The sequence below is a fragment of the Kryptolebias marmoratus genome, linkage group LG9 (assembly GCF_001649575.2).
Source record: "Kryptolebias marmoratus isolate JLee-2015 linkage group LG9, ASM164957v2, whole genome shotgun sequence".
Taxonomy (NCBI): Eukaryota; Metazoa; Chordata; class Actinopteri; order Cyprinodontiformes; family Rivulidae; genus Kryptolebias; species Kryptolebias marmoratus.
Genome location: NC_051438.1, coordinates 18,239,198 through 18,249,991, shown reverse-complemented (window position 1 = coordinate 18,249,991; position 10,794 = coordinate 18,239,198). Strand labels below are relative to the sequence as shown.

At 46.9% G+C, this 10,794-nt stretch overlaps 1 protein-coding gene across 1 annotated transcript in view; it reads left to right on the top strand.

The window, feature by feature from the left end:
• Positions 1-6,365, top strand: part of clcf1 (cardiotrophin-like cytokine factor 1) — a 15,306-nt gene extending 8,941 nt beyond the window's left edge. Inside the window, exons 2-3 of the mRNA XM_017428196.3 lie at positions 2,835-2,986; positions 4,496-6,365. Coding sequence (XP_017283685.1) covers positions 2,835-2,986; positions 4,496-5,767 — 1,424 coding nt within the window. The 3' untranslated portion in view covers positions 5,768-6,365. The remainder of the gene's footprint in view (positions 1-2,834; positions 2,987-4,495) is intronic.
• Positions 6,366-10,794: the final 4,429 nt, after the last annotated feature.

Here is a 10,794-nt window from a genome sequence, read left to right as displayed (position 1 = left end):
GCACTGTTTGTCCCGTTCTCCCCCCCAGGGCTGTTTACTGACTCAGTGATCTTGCGGTGAATTTTGCTGCTAATGGAAGATGTTCGCTGGGAGGAACCGGCGGCTTGACGAGCTCCAAATGTGCGGCTGAAAGACGCGCTGCCGCCGCCTCCGACAGGTGACGAGGACTGACAGGAGGGCCGTCCCCGGCTGAATGATCTGTAATTTAGCTAACCGTCCCGGGGGCGAGTTTTGACGCTGTTGACAGCTGAGGATTAGCGGGTAGCAGAAGACCTAGCAGTGATACGTATTAGTGTTTGTTGTTGTTCAGGTTTTTGTTTTAATTTCAATCTTCCCTAGCCGTCACTTGGGCCGTCACCGGAGCTGATTTAATAAATGACGCGAGGTGGGTTTGGGTGGAGCAGAACCTAACGAGGACACTTATGCTTCCAATTTGTTCCCTTTTCAAATAGTTTCTCGGGCTCAGTTCATGTTAGACACATTTTTCACACACACCTATTTCACAGCTGTGTTAAGTCTAAAGTCTCTACAGAACACTCAGCCTTCGTGAGGCTTTACGCTGATGATGGCTTGGTTTCTGATTCCCCTCCTAAAGCCGTAAAAGCTGTTAAAATACACGACTCTTCACTGTTTTTATTTCAACTTTTTGTACGTGTGTATCACCTACAGAAAAATAACCACTAAATACGCATCATCCTTTACCAAAAGTCAACCTAATTTGTAACAGACGAGCGAAATCAGCGGAGTCGTGTTTTTGTTGCCAACATTTACGAGCCGTTTGTTTACATTCGACCGTTGACAAGTTCACTCCGGCCGGTCTCGGATATCAGGTCGGTAAAATAATCCCTGGATGTGAACAGAGTCGGATGGATTCAGAGCCGCCGGGTGGGAAGAAAAAAGGTGACGTCCTCCTCCTTCTTCTTCTGAAAAGAAACGGCGACTAAAAGCTGGGAAGACAAGCTTTGGAGAGCGTTAAAGCAGAGGTTGGAGCTGAGATAACGGAAGAAAATCCGTACCTGATCCCTAGATCGAGGAATATTTTTCTGCTTTCAAACAGAATTTTGACCTAAAACCCTGATGAGTTTGAGCTGCATTAACCCCCAAACTATCATTTAATTCTGCTAGAAGCTTAAAATTTTAAATCAAAAACATTTTAAAAAATCACATATTTTCACTGGCTTTAATCCCAGAACACTAACTAGATTTTATTCCTAAAACTCTGAAATAAACAAGAAAAGAAAAAATGTCCTTCTGTTTTTTCCTTCTTCTCTTAAGTGAAAAGGAGAGTTTAAACCTTTTAAAATCTGCAAATTGAAGCTTTTTTTCTACAGATTATTTGAGCGACCGAACATCTGTTGTCTGGATATCTGTTTTCATCCTCCTCTACGGCATTTTAAAAACAAACTTTCTGCTTCCCGCCGTGTGTCTCTGTGCATTTTTGTGCACTGACTTGTATATAATACATACAGACGCCGAGTTTCTACCCAACCCTGTTTTCACCCATACGACAAACGGAAAAGTTTTTTTTTTTTTTTGTTGGTTTTTTTTTGGTTGCGTGGCAAAGCGAAACGCTTTCAGAGCCGTTGAAGGGATTTAAGCCTCTTGTTCAACTTGTGAGGCCCGAAGATAAAAGACCGAAGGAAACGGGAAGAAAAAGGCCAACAGAGACGGAGCAGGAGAGCTAATCAGGGTTAATTGGCTGCTTTTTTTGGGGTGGGTGGGGAGGGAGGGCTTATTTTTTCTGTCCCAAGGCAGCGGAGAAACCAGAGCAATCGAAAGAGCAAATAAGCACGAGTTTAAAGAGGAAAAAAATATGTCGGAGTTTGAGGTAAAACTGTGACTAATTCACACGGAGGACAGGACTGAAGCGGGGAAGGAAAAGGTCACGCTGGTTGTGCAATTTTTACACCTGATGATGCGAGTTTCACAGGCATGAATCACGGGTTTCTGCGTGGGGGGGCGAGGGGGGGATGAGAGGATGAAAGGGAGTGCCGAGAGGACGGAAACTTTCCAAAAAAAAAAAAAAAACACAAAATAAAGATCAAATAATGGCTTTGGACGGGTTGAGCAAGTGGACAAGAAGAAGTCGAGATGGACGTACACGGAGTTCCCAAAGCACCTCTCAGCTCTAATTTTCTCTGTTTGAAGCCAGAGTTTGGGGGGGTGGCACTAAAAGGTTCTCCCAACCTTCCCCTACACCCCCCACCCCCCTCCTCTTCGCCTCTCTTCCTCTTGTCCTCACACGTAACCACGGCTGCGAGCGTTCTGACAAACACTCGGGATGGTGAACCTGAAACACAAACCTCCCCGAAAAACTAAACAGGAAGTCCACGGCAAAACATACGGCTGATTCGGACACGTTCGTGTTCGTGATGGTAAAAAAAAAAAAAACATGTCTTTGTTGGGTTTTTTTGGGGTCAGTGTGTGTGTGTGTGTGTGTGTTTAGACTCGAGCGTTTGACTCAGAAGCCATTTGTCCGACCGTCTCCAGCTATTAGGCGAGGTTTTATTTAAAGCCAGAGTAAACCTTCGACGGCCAGAAAATTTACCAGGAAATGAGAGGGAGAAGGGTAAAAAAAAAATTACTGGCCACGTCAGATGATCCTGACCCGGCAGGACTCAATCATGAGAGACAATAAGACAATAAACCTGAATATTGTAAAAAATATAATCCTCTAAACTGAGTAAAAACGCTGTTTTTAGTCTCGCCTAGTCTTTCAATTCGTCAAGAAATTCAACCTCCAAGTTAAATAATGACCAAATGTCTCCGGAGCGAGACATCAAGGAGACGTCCTGAGTTTTAATCAGTCCAACGCTTCCCTTTTCTCTCCACAGTGGGTCGTCTGCTCACGCTACTGCTGGCTGCCGCCGTGTCAGTGGCTCTGAATCCGTCCCACAGCTTGGCCAGCGAGAGGAGCTCCATCGAAAGCACGTACGAGCTGACCAAATACCTGGAGTACCAGCTCAAGGAAATCAAAGACGTATATGTGAGTAGCTGCCTGATGTTCTGTTGCTCTAAACTGAACTAAAAAGATCTTAAACTGCGACCCGTGCTGCAGAAAGAGCTGCAGAAAGAGTGAAAATGTAGATAATAACACTAACTAGTTACTCCGGTAATTAAACTAGCAGACGATCGTCCTAATCTAACTTTAAATCGAAGTTTTCCAACAGATGAGTCTTCAGAAATAATCCTAATATTTTTCTCTGCCTGGAAATCCCTTGACATAACCGGGAAGCTTCGGGGGATTCCTCTGTTCAAACAGGGCCGGAACTCCTGATGTCATCCGGTAAAAATCGGTCATCCGGTAAAACAGACTCCCCGAGTTCCAACAAACCACGTCTCATTTTGAAGCTTCCGACATAAAGAACTTGAAAATAATAATAAAATAATCCTGTTTTTAAGTAAAACACGGTTGGCCTTTAAAAGGAAACTAAAGAATATTTCAAATAAAGGCGTCTAAATGGGTTTTCCATTCGAACGTCTTATTTTAGAGAAGCACCTTTTATTTATGTTCTTTATGTCGCCTGGTGTTGGAGTTCCTTTAGTCCCGTTCTCTTAGCTTTTTGGCTCCGATAATTTGTGTTTAGCAATAATGTTTTATTTTATTTTTATTAAATATAATCTCCACTGAGTCTCCTGATGATGAACGGAACTTTGGTCTTTTCTAGAAACGGCGACCATTTTGTCCCGTTGTTTAAAAACATAGTTTCTGTAGAAAAGGCTGCGAAGAAACAATATCTTACCTGTCGCTACAAAGTGCTACAGCTGGCTGCTGCTGCACGGAACCATAAACTTACATGTGAACCATGAAATGTCATGGTTGTCACTTCAAATAGACGTCACATTAATGCAAGAATATACAGTATATATAGATATATATCAGTAAAAACAATATTCCATTTGAATTGTATTCCCAGCTGGTTCCGGTTTTATTTGGATCTGGATCCAGGCTGAATCATTGTTTCTATTTCCAAACTTTTCTGTCAGGAAGAACAAAAAATATGTATATTTGCTTTCCTCCCCGTCGTCATCTTCTTATAATTATTTAGTTTTGATCGTCTTTCTTGTGTGGAATAATTAGCATAATGTCTCTGCTTGGATCTGGGAACGTGGCGGCAAAACTCTGTCACTTCGGATCCGACTGGGTTTCAGTCAAACACTGCGGTCGGCCAAACTATTCTGCGAGTAAGTTGGAGGAGAAAAGAAAACAAACTGCGGAGTCATCGTCAGTCCTCGCCGGGTTGAGGTCGCCTGTTTTTGTGTTTTGTTTTGGTTTTTTTTTCTTCTGTCCAGCTTTGTTCAATCTGTAGTAGCTGAGTTTTTATGTCTTCTCTTGGAGAAATGATGGAAATGTTGGGGTTTTGCTTGACTGGTGAATAAAGTGGTTTCGGTAACGTGTCCAAACTGTCGTCCTAAATGCAACCAGCTGTTAAGTTTCCAGACCGGCTCGGAAAACCCGACCCGAGTTCTAACGGTCCTCCTCTGTCCCCTGCAGTTAACCTCCCTTGGCCCGCCGTTCAACGAGAAGGACTTCTCTCCTCCTCGCCCCAACAGCACGGCTCTGAGCCTGCCGAGCGCCGCCACCCGGCTGGAGCTGTGGCATGGCCTGGAGAACCAGGCCCGCCTGGCCCAGAACCAGAGGGCCTACTCGGTCCTGCTGGCCGCCGTCAGGGAGCTGGCCCGCTCCACCCTCTGCCCGTCCCTCAAGATCTCCCTGCTGCACTTCTGCACCGGTCTGGACGGCCTGCTGGGCTCCATTTCCACGCTGATGAACTCGTCGTCCCCACGGGCCGCGGACGCCGGCGAGGAGCCGCCGCGCCCGCCGGGGGGAGCGGGCGGAAACCGGCCGGCGCCGCTCATGAGCCGGAGCCTGTACAGGTCGTCCAGGGCCGGTTCCAGGGTGGAGTCCGGCGGCCAGCGCGGCGGCCAGAGAAGGGGCGGGACGAAGGGGGCCAGGGGGGAGAGGGACGCCGGTGTCGGCGGCGTGGACGCTACGGACAGGAGGAGGAGGAGGGACGGGAGGAGGGCAGGAAACACCCCGACGGGAGGACGGAGTGGCGGGCCGAAGGAGAAAACGAAAGGAGAGAGAACGAGGCAGGAGAAGAGGGAAGAGTCTCGCGCCGGGAAAAGGGAGATGGCAGTGACAGCAGGAGAGGAGCACAAAATGGAGGTGGAGCCGAGGGGAAGGAGACGACTGCTGAGTATCGAGGAGGACTGGAATGAGGAGGGCATGCGGGCGGAGATCAGGGTGGAAGTGTCATATCTGACATCAGGAGGAACCATGAGCCCCCGAAGTGACGACGGCAACCAGTTCAGCTTCAACCTGCAGTCGCTGCACGCGCTCCGAGGAGACGGATTTATTGTGGGGAGAACCGGAGGGCCGATGATGGAGGAGGTGGACCCCTCGCCCTCCGCCTTCGACGTACATCGCCGGCCTCCTCGCTCCCTGCTCTCCCCCTCCCTCCCCCCCACCCTGTCCCTCCTGTACCAGCTGGGAGCGGGCGAGGAGCACACCCTGCTCCCCCAGACCGTCCCGCTCTCCCTGCAGAGGGGCACCTCGCTCTTGTCGCCCCCCCTGAGCCCGCTCTTCGCCTCCTCCTCCTCCTCCTCCACCGCCTCCGCCTCCGCGGCGCTCCTGTCGGCGCGGCCGAAGATGAACGATTTCGCCCGGAAGGTGGAGGGCTTCTGGATTCTGAGGGAGCTGCAGAGCTGGCTGTGGCGCTCGGCGAAGGACTTCAACCGCCTCAAGAAGCGACTCCGAGGCTGAGGCGCCGACCCTCGGAGCAACGAGGCTCGGAGTCCAGCCCAGCGGAAATCTGTCGCTTCCATAAAAGCCGAGAGGACGAAAATAGATTTTTTAAAAATACCCATATTAGCACATTCATTCATGCCGTACTGGAATACGAGGATGAAGGACTTCTTGGCAGGTCACCAGACCAGCTACTGGAATATAAAACACAAACCCATCACATTACCGGCACCGGCACCGACACACATAGCAGGTCATTGAGCAAAACGCACTGAGAGTGGGTCTGAGTTTCCGGACTTCACGGCTCATAGACCAACAGGAAGACCGCTGTAGGTGGTTAGACTCAACCCGACCGAGGGCTGGGCGGCCAGGCAGACAGTGCTGCCATTGAGCGCAAAAACCGATTCAGTGACCTCAGATGTGTGAATCAGCAAACGTTCATTTTCTCTAAAGGACGAAGGGACAAAACTCTGAATGGGCAAAAGACAAAAGGAAAGGAAAATGCCCGAAGGGAAGGGATTGATGGAGGCACAGAAGGAGAAGTGAGTCAGGGGATGTTCGCTAAAAAAAAAAAAACAGCGTTTGGGTATTGCTGACTAATCAAATGGTCACTTACTGTAACCCTACAACAGAGTCACACACTCCCTCCAGAATTTGTCGCTGGAAGACACTTTTACTGTCTTCAGCTGTAGCTCCACATACATCTGTGTACCATTCATGTTTTGCTGTTTTCCTTCTGCGCTCACAGATTCAGTGCACACAAAAATATTTAACACCCTAATTTAAAAGTCCTAATCCCACTTGAAAAATACGCTATCGAGTGTTTTGCTGTGTGTTAAAGAAATTAGAAAAACTATTGTTAATAATAATGCCACTTTCGCTTATCTTTTATTGCTAGGAGTTTCACTACACTGACATTTGTACAATAAATGTGAAAGTAGCACTAACAATTTAGCTTAGCTTAGCTTAGCTTAGCTTAGCATAATGGCTGGAAATGGGGAAATAGATAGATAGCTAACAAATACACATGTTCACTTGTTAGCTAAGTAACAAAAAAATAAATAAACTAGCCAACAGGTGAGCTAGCTAACAAGTAAGAGTCACTTGTTAACTAGCTAACAGGTGAGCTAACCAACAAATAACTGTCACTTCTTAGCTAGCCAACAGGTGAGCTAGCAAACAAATAAGTCACTTGTTCGCTAGCTAACAAATACCCATCACTAGTTAGCTAAGTAACAAAAAAACTAGCCAACAGGTGAGCTAGCTAACAAGTAAGTCACTTGTTAACTAGCTAACAAGAGTCACTTCTTAGCTAGCTAACAAGAGTCACTCATTAGCTAGCTAACGTCTTGTTACTTGTTAGCTAGCTTACTTGTTAGCTAGCTAACAAGTGAACTAACTAACAGGTGAGCTAGCTAACCAGTGACAAAAACTTCCTACAGATGCTTCTAAACAGGTTTTAGCAGAATATCCAATTTGTTTAATCTGAATTTAAAGGCATTTGGTGTGATGATACCAAGAAAAACAAATATAGTCAACGGGTCTTTGCTAATAAAGAATTTAGTGTTGCCTTCGCCAGCATGGTAGATGGGTCAACTGAAACATAACGAGCATATGTCGAAAATCACAAGTTTTATTATATTTTTTTGAAAACTTTTGCCAAAACAAATAATTTAATGAGCTTCATAAGGTGCTAGCAAAGTTTAGCCCTTATTTTTTGTTTTGTCCGTACTTATTAACTCCATTTGTACTTGTGTTTTAAGGTTATTTACCATCACTGCACAAGTTCACTGGATCAGTTTCGTTTTTATAATGCAAGACATCATCCAAGCAGTGATTCGACTGAGCTAAAAGGTCTTTATTTTTACCTGCGCATCTTAAACAGCCCCACGATAAAACTAGAAGTAAAACAAAAAGTAAGTGGACCTTTTTTTTGTGGAAATGAGCCTGGATGTGTGATGAGGCCAAAGGTTGTGGACCATACTGACGTTATTTATTGAACAAGATGTATATTTATTTTTTTTCCAGAGTAAAAATACTGTATTGTAACTTGAGAGAGAATAAATACTAGCTTTTGTACACAGCTTGGTGTCATTGGTCATTTGGGAGTTGTCTTTTTTTTATTTTATGAGAGAATAATAAAAATACAAAAATGCATCAGGAGGTTTTTGTTTTAGTTTTATGGGGACGGTTTGGAGTGATTGACACTTGGGGAGAGGACTTTGAGGTCTGGGCGTTTCCTTAAAAAAAAAAAAGACAAAGGCCGGTTTACATTTATGTTTTTTTTTTTTTTAAATGGAGCTTAAGGAGGTCAGGATACGAGAGAGGCTTTATTTGTCTGTCCCGGTGAAAATTTACGACCTCTTCCTTTTCATCCTTCTCCTCTCCCCTTCCCGGAGCATCGTCCCGCCTCGTCGCGCCGTCTCACGAGGCTCCTCTTTCCTCTTTCCTCCTTCCGCCGGCCGTGGACCTGCAGCTCCGAGCGGAGGAACAGGTACGAACACACCTCCCCAAACCGTGCTGTGTCTGTTTCAAACGCCGCCGTTTCTGTCACCACCTCGCCGTCTTATCGGCTCTTTTTTTGTTTGTTTTTTTGCACATTCTCCGTCTCCACTCTTTTATCGCCGCCACACCTGTTATCTTTCACCATTTCTTTTCTCCCCCTCCTCCCTGCTTCGGGCCAAATTCTAAAAAAAGGATCAATAAGGATCTCGCCTCCAGGGTACACACCTGTACCTAACAGCACACACCCTTACACACACACACACACACACACGTCATCTCAACCATGTGGACGCCGTGCTAACAAGTTAGCCGTGCGGGAAGTGATTTATCCCGGAGGTCAAGAGTGTCAGCGCCGACACACAAACACTCTCACTAGGAGAAGGGTTAACAACATGACACGTGTAAACACACACCAGGCGCGGTGACCGAGGGGGCCGCCAGTAATCAACAAAGGCAGCTTTGTTGGCTCATCGCGTTCAGCTGTGTGTGTGTGTTGTTTGCCCCTGTGTGGGCTTGTAACAAGCAGCACGTGTGTGAATCATTATCTGCGTGTGTGTGTGTCAGAGCTTCGCTGGAATGAGGCTCGTCATGCGTGGCTATCTAACAGCCATCGCTCGCCGTTGTCTGGCTCCGTCCCTCCCGTCCCCTCCGTCTGTCAGCGGAGCGGAGACGAATCACCGGCACTAATACACAACAGGAACGGCCGAGCCCCGCGGAGTGGGACTCAGCCGGCGAGGCCCCGGCGGATCGAACAGCGAGGGCCTGGGCTGTTCTTCGCTCTGCTCGTTTGACGAACATTTAAATAAAATGTTTCCTCTTTAAAGCCAGGGCTCAGTGTCGAACCGGTTTCGTAGTTTGGGTCGTATACCTAAAAACCAGTTCTCCAAAAATCTCTTGAAAACCTGCAAGGCGAGGGTTAAACTCGTCATAAGTTGGCCGTCAGGCTTGAATTGGAACCAGCTTCGAATCACTGCTGTAAAATCAAACGGAATAGACAGATCCAGGACTAAAAACAGGTCGTTCACCAACTAATCTCACCCAGAAATGACTCGACTCTTCTTACTGATCTGGACGAACGGTGGGCGTCAGGCGCTCTGATGGGTCCGGCGCTTGTTTTCCTGCCCCTGTCGAGTCAGACGGATCCTCCACTCGGCGACCTCGAGTCATGAGGAGACGGACCGGTGTGGTTTTTTTTAGCGATGCACTGGCTTTTCCAGAATGCTGTCAGCGAGTCACGGCCGTAGCTGTGAAGGGTTGGGTAAGAAGACCTTATTTGCTCCTGAGTTTCGAAAGTTTTCCCAGGCTCCTCTCAGACGAACCGAAGACCGTCCTTCGCTGCTCATTAATAAAAACTGTGAGAAGCTTCTCAAGCTCTAAACGATCTGAACCCTTTAACACAGAAAGGCCAAACTGCACTGCTGAACACCTCATTGGGCGGGGATGATCCGTAATGATTTCAAGGTCACAGGGTCAAAGGTCGTGGTCATAGGTGAACCCTTTGTGAAAACCTTGTTTGTGCTCTAACTCTGCAACCGTCAAACGTAGGACTGTCAAACGTCACAGCTGGACATGTCATGGATCATGGATGATCCCCATTGATTTCAAGGTCACTGAATCAAAGGTCAAAGTCATAGGTGATCCCGTTGCGAAAACCTTGTTGGACTGGATTTATCCAGGACTGTCTCTGTTTTCCGAGCCAGCTGTGAGACAGGACCTCCTCAGTGAGCTGATGCAAGAAGACAGGAGTTGCACAACCCTCACACCGTGCGCCAGCTTGGCCCGCTTCACACAAACCAGAGATCAAAGTCCAGCTCGGCAGCCAGCGCTCAGAGCGGAGACGGGAACCGTTCGGGTTCTTCTTCGGCTCCTCGTCATTGTTTCACACAAGGTTCGGAGCGCAACTGTTCGCAATTAACGAAGACAATCAGGAGCCATGGATAATACATGATGAGCTCTGGTTCTCTGAACACTTCGGGTCTGTAGTTTTTATGTGTGTGTGTCTCTGAATCAGTATTTATGTTTTACTGAAGTACTTTGAGGAGGTCTTCAGGAGTCAGAACCTGATGAAATGAGCTCACATTTGAATTACAAATGGAAACAAAGAGCATGAATACAAATAAACCCATGGACATCTCAGCACAGATAGTTAAACATCAGAATCTGAGTAAAACTACTGTTGATCCTGTCTAAAGTTCACTTTTTAATCTTAATAAATGTATCTCATCGTCAAACACTCAGGACAGGTTTGATGTCTCCTAATGACCTACAACAAGTGGAGAACAGGTGAGGAACAATCAGCAGGACAAAGATGGAGGCTAAGAGCAGAACAGGAACCCTTTACCACACACAGACCCGTCCATCGAGTCGTTTCAGAGCTTCCTCCTTTCTGTCTTTTTGAGTTTTTTTCTGAGCTTTTTTCTCCGGTTGTCTCTCCGTCCGCCAGCGTGCCCATCTTCGAGTGGTCATTTTGTCTTTTTTTTCTCTCCAAGCCACTTTAGATCCATTTTCACCCCACGTCGCCCCGTTTTCCCTTCGCTCCG